At 46.3% G+C, this 14,425-nt stretch overlaps 1 protein-coding gene across 1 annotated transcript in view; it reads right to left on the bottom strand.

Moving 5' to 3' along the window:
* Window positions 1-14,054, bottom strand: part of sox5 (SRY-box transcription factor 5) — a 334,975-nt gene extending 320,921 nt beyond the window's left edge. Inside the window, exon 1 of the mRNA XM_086009986.1 lies at window positions 13,649-14,054. Within this exon, the coding sequence (XP_085866112.1) occupies window positions 13,649-13,686 (38 nt within the window). The 5' untranslated portion in view covers window positions 13,687-14,054. The remainder of the gene's footprint in view (window positions 1-13,648) is intronic.
* Window positions 14,055-14,425: the final 371 nt, after the last annotated feature.

Genomic DNA, 14,425 nt, shown 5'->3' with positions numbered 1-14,425 from the left:
TTGATGTGTGGGAGAACCACCCTCTACCAACAAGTATTCAGTGGCAATGATGGGCCTGAGAGCCTATCACTCCCTGCACACCTAGTCAGAGGTGCAGAGTGGTATATTTCAGAGGGAAGAAGGCACACAACAAATCAGGAAAGAAAATAAAAATGTGAAAGATGTGGGGGAAGAAATTGGTCCTCATTGCGCCTGTTTTCCGGGCAGAAAATAGGGCTAAAAAGTACCAATTTTGCGGGGTTATGTCCCGTGCCTCAGAGGACATCTGAAATACGTCCAACCTCATATTTGGTCAGGCAATTTTTCAGGCATCTTTTGCATATGTCAATGAGGGGCCTAGGTTTTAGGACCTCTCTGCCGCCACCAATAAGTTAAGTCAAAAAAGTTTTACAGCTCGATGTAGAGTCAGGGTGAGCATGGGTGCTCCTCTTGGCACCACAGCACACTTGAGGGCCTCTGCCAGGCTGTAATCAGCCTCTCCGCACTGCACCCCCCCTAACTCCGCCACCACCCCCCCAACTCTGCCACCATCCCTGCTGTTGTCCTTACCCCAACCAGGGACCTCTCTGAGGGCCTCTGGAGGTGGGCCCAAAATTGATCCTTTCGAAATGGTTAAGCTGCCTCTGGAGTATTCGAATGAGGCTCGAGGCCCAATTTAAGGGCAAACCCCGGGCCTCCTGGTTCAGGCTGTCTGCGCACATTGGTCAGGCGCCCAATAACGGGCCACATCCATGCGTCCTTCACTTTGAAAATCACAGATTTAATTGGTGAAGTGTTTTGCCTCCAAACTTCCTTCAGGGTAGCTCTGATGCTTCGTAGCACTAATGTGATTCAGCCCTCACTGTGTATGGCACATGTGCATAAGCACTCATCTATTCAACAGTGGCATGATGTGCACATGTACCAAGATTAATCCACTCAAAATCCTCTCAGCAACAATGTTTCTCTGCAGTAAAATATATTACAGATGTTGCTTCACTAGGCTGCTGATAAGAAAAGGAGATCATACATGCACTGATGCTTATGTGGCGCCTTTGCTAAATGAAGTGTATAAGACAGTAGGGTTTGCTGAACTCTTTCAAATATTCTTTTCAAAATAATCACTTGTTTCCCAAATGTATGGGAGCTGCAATTAAATCTTAATTTATTGTATTTTCACCATTAACGAACAGAAGTCATAGAATCATCACAGAATCATACAGCATAGGAGGAGGCCATTCGGCCCATCATGCCTGTGCCAGCTCTCTGAAAAAGCTACCCAATTAGTCCCACTCCTCCCCTGCTATTTCCCCGTAGCCCTGCAAATCTTTCCTTTTCACATATATATCCAATTCCCTTTTGAAAGTTACGACTGAATCTGCTTCCACCGCCCTTTCAGCAGTGCGTTCCAGATCATAACAACTCGCTGCGTAAAAATAAAGTTCTCCTCATCTCCCCGCCCAGGTTCTTTTGTGCAGTGTGCTACTACATCGAATGTATAAGCGAAGTAGAAATTGGCCTGCCGTCAGCATTATGGTGAGAAGTGTAAAAGCCCTTCTGAAGAAGAATATTAATGTGTCAAATAACAAAGAATCATGAAAGTCAACTTAGTTACTGGAGGCTAGTGAGCGCTTCATCTATCACAGCCAGACTGCCATCTGCAACAGACAATATTGATTCCATAAGACATAAAAGAGGGTCTTAAAAGCCAATACTCTGTGTTATTTACAACTTGGAAAGTGTTTGATGTAAACATGAAACTGCAGCCTGACATAAATTATTTACTGATGCATACATTTCAGAACTAATGTTAATTGATGGACACATCAGAAAGCGGTTTGCCAGAGAACTTGTTACTTGGCCAGTTTCCTCAAGTTATGGTGCAAAGAGGGTCCAGGGAAGACCGATCTGTTCACAAGTGATCGGGCTGGAGCGTGAGGTCAATGAGGTTCGCCAAGGTAGACAACAGGTTTCAAATTGCAGCGCACCGAGCCGGATTAAGAAATCTTGGGGTCCTGGCGGAATCCAAACTGAGCATCGGTGAGCAGGTTATTGGTGAGTTAGTGCCGCTTGATAGCACTGTTGACGACTCCTTCCATCACTTTGCTGATGATTGAGAGTAGGCCGATAGAGCATTAGATGGCCGGATTGGATTTGTCCTGCTTTTTGTGGACAGGACATAGCTGGGCAGTTTTCCACATTATCGTGAAAATGCCAGTGTTGTAGCTGTATTGAACTAGGGATGCGCCTAGTTCTGCAGCGCAGGTCTTCAGCACTACAGCTGGGATGTTATCAGGATCCGTAACCTTTACTGTGTCCAGTGCACTCAGCCATTTCTTGATATCATGTGGAGTGAATCAAATTGGCTTAAGACTGGCACTTGTGATAGTGGGGATCTCAGGAGGAGCTGAAAAGGATAATCCACTTGGTACTTCTGGCTGGAGATGGTTGCAAACGCTTCAGCCTTGTCTTTTGCACTCACGTGCTGGGCTCCACCATCATTGAGGATAGGGATGTTCATGGAGCCGCCACTGCCCATTAATTGGTTAATTGTCCACAACCATTCCCAACTAGATGTGGCAGGGTTTCAGAGCTTTCACCTGATCCATTGGTTGTGGGATCACTGAGCTCTGTCTATAGCATGCTCCTTCCACTGTTTAGCATGCATGCAGTCCTATGTTGTAACTTCACCAGGTTGGCACCTCATTTTCAGGTATGCCGGATGCTGCTCCGAGCTCTTCTACACTCTTCATTGACCAAGCCAGTTGGTCAACTGGCTTGATGGTAATGGTAGAGTGAGGGATATGCTGGGCCATGAGGTTGCAGATAGTAGCAGTATACAATTCTGTCGCTGCTGATGGCCCACAGCGCCTCATGGACGCCCAGTTTTGAGCTGCGAGATCTGTTACTAATCTGTCGCACTTGGCGCGGTGGTAGTGCCACACGGCATGATGGAGGGTGTCCTCATTGAGAAGACTGGACTTGGTCTCCACAAGGACTGTGCGGTGGTCACTCCTACCAATACTGTCATGGACAGATGCATCTGTGGCAGGTAGATTGGTGAGGACGAGGTCAAGTAGGTTATTCCCTCATGTTAGTTCTCTCAGCACCTGCTGCAATCCCAGTCTGGCAGCTATGTCCTGAAGGACTCAGTCAGCTCAGTCAGTGGTGGTACTACTGAGCCACCCTTCATCATGGACATTGAAATCCCCCAAAGCAGCCTCTTTAGCTCGGTGTCCATTTTTGTCAGCCTATGCATCAGTCAAACGCCTTGGGACATTTTCCTACGTTAAAAGTGCTATCTAAATGCAAGTTGCTGTTGCTGTAGTGCTATAGACTGCCACCAGCAATGTCCAATGCTGCAATTTTTGATTTTTTTCCTAAGTTGTAGTAAACTTGATTTGCAATAACCTGGTCTATGTAGAGAGACTACAGACGCTGGGATTCTTCTGCTTAGAGCAGCGAAGGCTAAGCAGAGATTGAATAGAGGTGTTTAACATTATGAGGAGTTTTGATAAAGTAAATAGGGAGAAACTGTTTCTACTGGAAGGAGGGTCGGTAACCAGAGGACACAGATTGAAGGTAAGTGGCAAAAGAACCAGAAGGGAGATGAGGAGAATTGTTTTAAAGCAGCGAGTTGTTATGATCTGGAATGCGCTGCCTGAAGGCAAATTCAACCGTAACTTTCAAAAGGGAATTGGATATATACTTGAAAAGGAAAAATTTGCAGGACTATGGGGCAAGAGCCAGGGAGTGGGACTAATTGAATCGCTCTTTCAAATACCCGGTGACTTAAGAAAACTACTAGGCCCTTGGTCTGAGTATTAAACAAGGCTTTAATCAACTGATTCACAACATGGAGATCTAGTTGTGTCCTTCACTAGTTCCTGTTAAAGAATGTCCTGAGCAAGCTGGGCCCATGCCTGAGTATTTATACTCTCCCTGGACAGCGCCACCAGCAGGCCGCCAGTATTACTTCATAAGTCATTTCCACATGAATGACAAGATTCATGTCACCTGGCACCCACACGATGGCCAGAATGGCCTCCTTCTGTGCAGTATGATTCTCTGATTCTGTTTTTGGTAGTGTAAACAGCTACGGTACCTGACTGTGTTTCTTTTCCCCCCTCTCTCAAATGAAATGTTTTTTAAAAAGGAGAGACACCCCCACAAAGACAGGTCATACAAGCATTGGGGAGGGGGGCGGGGAGGTTAAACCCCAAACATGCTATCACGAGCCATGTGACTTAGTGCTGACTTGCGTCGCCATGCCTCCCCCTTGTGCGGCAGTGAAAACTTTGCAGCTTCAACATCCTGCTTCAAAACCGCTCAAATATTTACATCTCATCTCCCTGCGCCGTGTTGTGGAAAACAACATAAAGCATCTTGCCATCACTGCATAGAGGCATCCCACTCCAGAGAATTGAGCACAAAATCTAGGCTGACACTCCAGTGCAGTACTGAGGGAGTGCTGCTCTGTCAGAGGTGCTGTCTTTCAGGTGAGGCGTTAACCCGAGGCCCCGTCTGCCCACACAGGTGGACGTAAAAGAGCCCATGGCGCTATTTCTAAGATGAGCAGGTCAGTTCTCCCCGATGTGTCACCGATATTTATCCCTCAAATAGCATCACTAAAAAAAAATTATCCGGCCATTATCACATTGCTGTTTGTGGGAGCTTGCTGTGCGCAAATTGGCTGCCGCGTTTCCTACATTACAACGGCGACTACACTTCCAAAAATACTTAATTGGTTGCAATGCGCTTTGGGACATCCTGAGGTTGTGAAAGGCGCTATAGAAATTCCTTCTTTCTTCAAGTTTAGCCACACAGCAGCAGCAGCAGTACCGTCAATAGATTTAAAAATTGAGAAATGTAACAAAAGACGAGTGAGGTTAGTTGGAACGGTCTGAAACTCCCCTACAAATTCACCTATAGGCTCATAATCCTCTTGAACAATGCTCCAAAAATCTACGACTCTTGTTTTAAATTACTTCTCTTAAGTGCCTTTTTCGAACCAAAGTTACTCTGTCAGCCAGGCGGCCCAGAACTCAATTATTTTCAAATTAAGCTATCCGATGGCAGGACAGTGGATGAACTTCTTAGGTGCTATTGTTCACTTGATCAAAGCAAGAAACTTAACATATTTTTGTTAAGACTTGATAATCCTAATTTGAAAGCTTTCTGACGATGATGCAGCATTTCTCAAAAGACACATGTGTTGGTTCTCAGACAAAACACTCACCAGTCCATCTCTTTAACATTTTTTATAATCCCGACGGCAGCAATGAAGCTTAATCAATGCCATTTAACTGACACTTTGGAGTAAATCAAATTAAATGGGAAAGAAGTGTAAATCTGAAGAGAGGGGAGCTGCCAAGTTAAGTGCTGGACAGTCACGTGACCTCAGAGATCTCAGTGACTAAATGCTTCAAGCGTGCCTGATAAACTTTTAACATTATTTTTAATTCGTTCTCGCCACCATTTATTGCCCATCCCTAGTTGCCCTGGGAAGCTGTGGATCGCCCTTTCATAGGCCACTTCAGAAGGCAGGTTAACAGTTAGCGTGGGACTGGAGTTGCATATAGGCCAGTCCTGATAAGGACGGGCAGCTTTCCTTCCCTAAATTAGTGAACCAGTTAGGTTTTTGTTTTGCAACAAGCTGACAGCTTCATGGCCACTTTTACTGGTAGCAGATTTTTTTTCGCGGAATTCAAATCTCTCAAACTGCCGTAGTGGGTTTGAACTCACATTCTCTGGATTATTGGTCCAGGCCACTGGATAACTCATCCAGTAACATAACCACAGCACTACTGTAGCATGAGCATGAGATTTTAACTTGTATACAATCTACTCCTGTTAATTTGAAGTCAAATTATCCAGTAATTCAAATTGGGTAATTTTAATAAAACAGCTCAGTAGGTGTTTTTGTATGATTCCAATTCAAATTAAGAAATAATTCAAGTTAAGCTAATTTGATTTAAGAAAAGTAGGCTGTGCAGAGGGCGAATCAGAATTTCACTGGAATATTGTAAGATGCAAATTGGGAATTATCCATCAGCGGAATACAGTCATGAATGCAACATGTCAGTCCTGGCCAGCGGTACCACTCCTGCTTCTGAGTCAAAAGGTCAATACCTACTCCACAGAATCAAGCACATATTCTACGCTGACATATCAGGACAATACTGAGGGAGTGGTCCACTGTCGGAACTGCCATCTTTCAGAGGCCTCATCTGCCCTCTCAGGTGGACATAAAAGATCCCAATGCACTACTTGAAGAAGAGCAGGAAAGCTCTCCCAGTGTCTAGTCCTACATTTATCCCTCAACCAACATCACTAAAGTAGATTATCGGGTCATTTAACTCATTGCTGTTTGTGGGACCTTGCTGTGCGCAAATTCGAGGCTGACACTCCAGTGCAGTACCAAGGACTTGCTGCACTGCCAGAGGTGCCGTCTTTCAGATGAGACATTAAACTGAGGCCCCGTCTGTCCTCTCAGATGGATGTAAAAGATCCTATGGCACTATTTTGAAGAAGAGCAGGGGAGTTCTTCCAAGTGTCCTGGCCAATATTTATCCCTCAACCAACATCACTAAAAAAACAGATTATCTGCTTATTATCTCATTGCTGTTTGTGGGAGCTTGCTGTGTGTAAATTGGCTGCCGTGTTTCCTACATTACAACAGTGACTGCACTTCAAAAGTACTTCATTAGCTGTAGAGGCCATTGAGATTTCCCGAGGTTGTGAAAGGCGCTATATAAATGTAAATTAATTCATTCTTTCCAAAGTGAAAAAAACTCACCCGACCCCACTTCCTTCGCTCCACCAGTGGCGGCTGTGCCTTCAAACGCCTAGGCACTAAGCTCTGGAATTCCCTTCCTAAACCTTTGTCTCTCCACCTCTAAGAGCCCCCTTAAAACCTCGCTCTTTGACCAAGCTTTTAGTCACTCTAACTAATATGTCCTTCTTTGGCTTGGTGTCAATCTTTGTTTGGTTACACTCCTGCAAAGCACCATGAGACATTGCCCAACGTTAAAGGCGCTCTATAAATGCAAGTTGTTGTTGTTGGCCTTGATCATCTGCCTGAGTGAATTCTAAAATAGCGGATCCATCATTCCCTTGCTACAGCAGGCCTCAGATTTTTGCAGTTCAGCCACGGAGACGGTACCCAGACGGTACCCAAGTGATAGCCAAACTGAGACAGATGGGAGTTGCTTCAGGAACCAATGTGTATGAGGTATAGTCCCATTTCAATTTACACCAGAGGAGCTGAGCACGTAAAGGTAAGCTGTATGCAAACGAACTCCAAGTACAGAATGTCTTTACACCTTTCAAATTGCACCATCGTTTTCTAACATACACCATCTGTTGAAATAATTTTCTAAAAATTTCCCACACTGACTGCTATGAAACATAACTAGAGAAATCTAGACACACACAACACTTTATGTCTGAAAGTGGGGGAAGAATCGCGCGGGTTACTCCCTACTTGCAGCATTGCATTCTTTCTGAAAGTATCTACAATGTCACTACGCATAACAAGCAGAGGTATCTTTACCCCAGGATTGACTTCATACTTTTTTAATAGTGACATCTGTTACTTTGGTCGGGAAGTTAAGGCAAAGGCGGGTAAATGGTATTGAAGTACAGGGCAGCCATGATCTAACTGAATGGCAGAACAGGCTTGAGGGGTTGAATGGCCTCCTCCTGTTCTATGATACCAGAGTGACTGGCTTTACAGTAAACTGTGTGCTATCCGGCACCGACGGGACCGAACTGTTGCCGTCCCATCAAAACTGCCGGACAAACCAGCGCTAATGTTGAAACATACGGAGAGTTTGAGCTCCGTATCTGGCAACAAACCCTGTTGACAGCTTCTAAACAGTCGGCCGTACCTTGCAAGCGTCTCTGTAGCTTAGCAACAGCTTCAGCGAGACCTTGCAGAGCCTGACTGGTGAAAAAAAAGCAACGAAAAGAAAAAAAACCTAACGAAACGGCTCCTGATTTTTGCCGGTGGCTCGAGCATTCCGGACTGTTAACCTCCAGATAAACCAAAGTTTCCTGTATTTTCTTAAGAAAATGCACTTGGGCTCAAAAAAGAACTGGAATCAGGAGTTTAAGCAGACAATGTAACTTCACTCTGGAGTTAAAGGAGTGGACAGTATACAGCTGTGCATTTCGAAGTGAAAGCACTCTTAGGAATCTCTTACTTGAAAGCAGTAAAATGCGGCTGACAGTCACCACTCAGTGTAACCCTCACACCGTATGGAGAAGAGGTTTTAGTGACGGAAAGGATAAAATTGATATGTCATCAGTAAATAGCATCAACTGGAGCACCGGTATCCCAAGCAGACAGTCGCAGGTTCGAGTCCCTGCGTTGAATGTCACTTTGGAGTGTTATAGTGTTTGGGGTGTTGATCTGAGTTGGATCTATGTCAGGATAGGATCAGATCTAGTTAAAGATGAGGAAATATAGTCAGCTAGGAGTACAGTGACTTTTCCACAGTAAGGCTTTCTGCCACTGTCAGTCGTAGCTCAGTGGTAGCACTCTCGCCTCTGAGTCAGAAGGCCGTGGGCTCATAGTCCCATACCAGAGACATAATGACACTTCAGTATTGCGGGAGCGCTGCACTGTTGGAGGTGCTGATTTTGGATGCGACGTTAAACCCAGGCCCAATCTGCCCTGTCAGTTGGATGTAAAAGATCCCACAGCACTATTAGAAGAAGAGCAGGGGAGTTCTCCCTGGTGTCCTGGCCAATATTTATCCCTCAAGCAACATCACTAAAACAGATAGGAACAGGAGGCCATTCAGCCCCTCGAGCCTGTTTGATCTGTATCTTAACTCCATTTACCCGCCTTGGTTCTGTAACCCTTACCTAACAAAAATGTATCTATTATCTGGTCATTTATTTCATTGCTATTTGTGGGAGCTTGCTGTGCGTAAATTGGTTGTCGCGTTTCCTACATTACAACAGTGACTACACTTCAAAAAGTACTTCATTAGCTGTAAAGCGCTTTGTAATGCCCTGAAGTCGTGAAAGATGCTATATAAATGCAAGTCTTTCCTTTCTTTTTCTTACACTCTGGCGTTCAATGGGTGCTAAATTTACTTAACATAGAAACATAGAAGGTAGGAGCAGGAGTAGGCCATTCGGCCCCTTGAGCCTGCTCCACCATTTAATGCGATCATGGCTGATCATCCAAACTCAGTACCCTGTCCCTGCCTTCTCCCCATATCCCTTGATCCCTTTAGCCTTAAGAAATACATTGAACTCCTTCTTGAATATATTTAATAAGTTGGCCTCAACTGCCTTCTGTGGTAGAGAATTCCACAGGTTCACCACTCTCTGGGTGAAGACGTTCCTCCTCATCTCAGTCCTAAATGGCTTACCCCTTATCCTTAGACTGTGACCCCTGGTTCTGGACTCCCTGCCATCGGGAACATCCTTCCTGCATCTAGTCTGTCTAGTCCTGTTAGAATTTTATATCCTTCATGATCTCACAGCATCCATGTAACAGAATGCTGTGGCATCATTTCCCTAAGAATACTCTTCCTGATGAGAAGATTGGTCTGGGATCACGAGAGCAATTGAATTTAGAATGAAAGTCTTAGGTTCACTTCAGTGGCAGTCTAAACACGGTGTGACTGAGCCTGAAGCATTGCTCTGCCCCACGTAGATTAGAGTGACCAGTGTGGCCAGTGTCTTTTTGAAGTCCTCTGTCACAGCCGGAAAGAGTGTGGCCAATTCTTGACCAGGCCACCAGGTGAGGGGCCTCCACAGCAGAGACTGGAGGTCTTGTCTCAGTGGGCAGCACTCTCATCTCGGAGTCGGAAGGTCGTGGGTTCAAGTCCCACTCCAGAGGTCAGAGCACAAAATGTCAGCTGATACTCCAGTGCAGTACTGAGGGAGTGCTGCACTGTCAGAGGTGTCGTCTTTCAGATGAGATGTTAAACCGGGAATCCATCTGCCTTCGCAGTTGGACGTAAAAGATCTCACGGAACTATTTTGAAGAAATACATTTTCCTAGCAGATAAGGGAATTAGGGGTTACGGGGAAAGGGCAAGGAAGTGGACGTGAGTCTAGATTCAGATCAGCCATGATCCTATTGAATGGCGGAGCAGGCCCGAGGGGCCGTATGGCCTACTCCTGCTCCTATTTCTTATGTTCTTAAAGAGTTGTTCTCCCCAGAGTTCTGGGCAATATTCATCCCTCAACCAACATCACTAAAACAGGTGATCTGGTCATTGTCATCACTGTTTGTGGGGCTTTGTTGTGCTCAAGTAGGCTGCCACTTTGCTTACATTATAACAGTTACCATTACCATTCAAAAGTACTTCATTGGCTTTTCACAAGCATAACTCATGTCAATGAATCCCAGAGAAGGACCGGCAGGAATCACAGAGCAATCTCTCCTGCCTCATGCTTCTATCGAGAGGAGGACATGCTTCACAGGAGAGATCTGTGGGGTTGAGGGGGACGGGGGACGGGGGCACCCACATTTGCAGACATTCTCTGTCTGTAATATCAGACTCTGAGGTTCACTCACATAAACGGTGAAAAAGCCAAAATCAAGTAAATAATGTAAAGTACGAAAGAAAAACTACAAATGCTGGAAATCTGAAATGGAAACAGCAACTACTGGAAACGCACAACACGCCAGACAGCATCTGTAGCGATAAAGGTCCTTTCTCAGAACCCAGCTTCTGAGGAAGGGTCCATACGTTAACCTGTTATATATAGGTATAATATTTCTGGTTACAGATGCTGTCTGCAGTAGTGCATTTCCAGCCTTTTATTTCTATTTTGCATTATTAAAGTGCACTTGATTTAAACTGATCTTATTTTAATTCAGGTTCCCTTTTTATGGAGATAAATAATATTGCCAGTCCGTTGTGTTGTGCCCCCAGAGCTGGTACTAACTCAAGTCTCACACACACACACACACACAGATTTTTGAGCTATTTACTGGGGAGGACTAGCCGAGGGGTTTCCCGTTGCCTTCCTCATGGTTTTTAGCTTTGGAGTACCTTCTCCGAGGTGGGCTGCAGCCAAGGCTAAAGTGCCCCACCTAGCCTTTGGGATAGGATGGTGGGGGCACAGCCATCGGACCCAAGTACCCCCACTGGATGTCGAGCCAGCATTCAGAGCCAAGCTCTGGTCGCTGAGGTTGTCTGGAGTGGGGCTCGAATTTCGACCCGAAACGTTAACTCTGTTTCTCTCTCCACGGATGTTGCCTGGCCTGCTGAGTTTTTCCAGCGTTTTCTGTTGTTATTTCCAACCCAACACTTCTGACTCAGAGCTGGGAATACCACCCCTCAGCCAGTGGTCACCCCAGCCAGACGCGATGTCAACCCGGTATTTATAGAGACCAGTCTCTACTCACCTGGACGGCCTGGAGTGGGGCTCGAGCCCGGTCACCTTCTGACCCAGAGCTGGGAAATGTTGCCCCTCTGCCAGTGGTCACACCATCCAAAGGTCAGCAACACACGGGAAGTCAACCCAATATTTTGGACCCCCCCTCACCGGGGCTGTGTGGAGTGGGGCTCCGACCCTTCACCATCTGACTCAGATGGCGATAACACTGAGCCAAAGGCTCGCTGGCTCCAAATCACAGCTTCGGGAACCAGCAAGCCTCTCTTCTGGCAATGCTGGAGGGGGCGGAAGGAGGGAAGACAGGGGTCTGATCCTGAAAACTTTAGCAATAAAAGGCACAGTTTGTTTCTCTAACGAGGGAGCCGGGTTGCAAACAGAAGTGGCATCAAATTACAATATGTGCCATGCAGAGTCGCTACAAAGCAATCAGCCCAGGTCTACAAGGAAGAGGTTTTTGATCACGCTAATTAACAGGCATTTTGTTTTAAACAAACAGATACAACTCTAATTGCCTTTTTTACATAATAAAGGCGAGATCTTAAAAGTGAAAGCCTGCAGAGGGTGATCAGACAGATGCCTATCAGGCAGAAGGCTCGGTGTGAAATGTCCAAACGAAGCATCACAAACACTCCTGGGCAGGCTGCAGAAAGGTGGGATCGCGCAGAGTTGAAACGACACAGCAGATAAACGCGTCGGTTAACTTTTTTAATCAGAAGAAAAAACTTTCCCCATCTGCGCTTCAAATGGTTTCCCTCTTCCGATCAAAGAGATCAGCACAAACGATAGGCGCTTCCAGTAAAGTTAGAAATCGCAAGAAACAGCATGCTGCACCGTTTGCCACTTTTAACAACTTGTTTTAATGCAAATCCCCGAAGGGTATTTTCAGAGTTTTTTTTTAAATCCACGCTTTTAAAATAATGCAAAAGGGGGGGGGGTGGACTTCCCCTCCCGTCATTTTTTTTTAACATTTCCTTTCTGCCTTTTGATGCTTTTTATGTGACACAAATGGAAGTATCACCCGAACAAGTAGCTACATGATAGGAATTTGTTTACTCGCTCTGTGAGCATTAGAGAGAGGGAGTGAGACCCTCTCAAATCCGCGCCCAGCCCCGCACCATTCCCAGCTCCAACACAGCCGCTCAAGAAAGAGGGCTTTTAAATCCGGCGCTCGAATTCCCGGTGATAGGAAAGATTAAAGAAAAGGACTTCACAAATGATACTAAAAGTCTTGAGAGTTGGGGGGTGGGGGGGAGAGAGAGAGAGAGAGAGAGAGAATAAATGAAAGGACATCTCTGGCATAATAAGCTCTTGTGTGCAGCTAGACTGACCTTTCATTACGTTCTCAACACTATATGATAATTCTCTTTCTAAATACTTCATTTCTTCGCTGCTTTGTGCTTATTTCAGCTCCATTGTTAGCCCTGAATTCATTCAGCGCTCTCCCATTATAAGCCCAAACAAAAGCAGCAATGAGGCAAATAGTTTTTTGTCTGCACCGGATTTTTTTTTAAAAAGCAACTTTAAAAAAACCCCACATACACAGCCCTTTGCAAATCAGCAGTCCAAGTTACCGGCAGGATCAAGCGTCTTGAAAAATGCCCTTTCAAACCCTTACAATAAACTAGTCCATGATTATTACCGATTTCTAAGATATCCACGTGTAGAGGGACTCAAACATCTCACAAACCTTCAGCCCACGTGAAATCTGCCTCCCCCCCGAAAAAACCCACATTTTAACTCTTTAAAAAAAAAGCAATAAGATACCGGGCCAAAACAATCCGCAGGGAAACTACACAACAGACTGCTAACCTCCGTCTCGTTTCGGGTGGAAGCCGCAAAGACCAGGCGGAAAGCGGCGACTTAGCTCCTCGCTCGACCAGGGATTGAACGGCAGCGGAGATCCCGGGCTCTCTCAGCTCGCCCAACGAAAGCCACTCAATGGGAGGGAGGGGAGGGGAGGAGAGGAGAGGAGGGAGCAGAGGAAGGAGGGAGGGAGATCGAGTCCAGCAACAACAACAACAATGATACAATAAAAGCAGGTTTCACTAAAACACTAACGCGTACCCAATGAGAGAGAGCGAGCGAGAATTAGACAGAGTGCAGATTCAGTGCTCGTTTAACAGCAGGTACTTGTCAAAAGAAGGAGATTACTGGGGAACTGTCTGTGTGTGTGTTTCCCAGTGACTGGACCAAAGCCGGGGGGGGGGGTTTGCAGAGAGAAACAAGGCAGGAAAAAGAAATTGGAAGACAGGAGTTTTTTAAGAAAAAAGTCTCATGCAGTTTGGAGAGACCGTACCTGGTGTTGCTGGTGTTCTCGTCTCCGACGTGGCGCATACACAGAGAGAGGGAGAGAGAGAGATGTGTTGTCTGCTGCTGTCAAGGGCGATGTGAGATCCCCGGGCTGGTCATAAAGCGGCTGGAGACAAACAACACAAGGCAACAATAGGGCGAGGACAATGAGCTGTGTGTGTGAGAGAGAGAGAGAGAGACTTGCACACTCCTGGCTCACCTCAACACCCACAGCCCCCCTCACACCCTCACACACACTGACTCACACCTCCCTCCCTCTCCAGAGTCACTTTAAAGAGCACTTGGCCTCTCCCTGTGCAACCTCTCAACTACCCCCCCCCCCTCCTTATCTCTCCAACTCCCAGGTAAGAGGGTCTTGGGGATGTGGGGTGGATAGGAAAGGGTGGGGAGGGAGGCCAGTGCCAGCCCCGGAATACCGTGCTCGCCCCTCCCGGACTCTCTGATCCCCCCCCCCCCTCCCCGCCTCCTGTCATTCTCCAGCCATCAATTGACAGCGGCCATGTCGCAGGCATTTCCAGCATTTCCCAGCCTGCAACATCAGCAGCAGCAGGAGATCAATCAGCAGCCCAGGCTGGCGAGCAGGACCAGTCACTGAGTGTGTCACTGAGTGTGTGTCACTGACTGTGTCACTGAGAGTGTGTCACTGTGAGTGTGTCACTGAGAGTGTGTCACTGTGAGTGTATCACTGAGTGTGTGTCACTGAGTGTGTCACTGACTGTGTCACTGAGTGTGTGTCACTGACTGTGTCACTGAGAGTGTGTCA

Source organism: Somniosus microcephalus, chromosome 17 (genome assembly GCF_052327205.1).
Source record: "Somniosus microcephalus isolate GS21.2 chromosome 17, FLI_Smic_1.0, whole genome shotgun sequence".
In the NCBI taxonomy this organism is placed as follows: domain Eukaryota; kingdom Metazoa; phylum Chordata; class Chondrichthyes; order Squaliformes; family Somniosidae; genus Somniosus; species Somniosus microcephalus.
The sequence above is the reverse complement of the archived record's forward strand: the minus strand, read 5'-3'. Positions and strand labels throughout refer to the sequence as shown.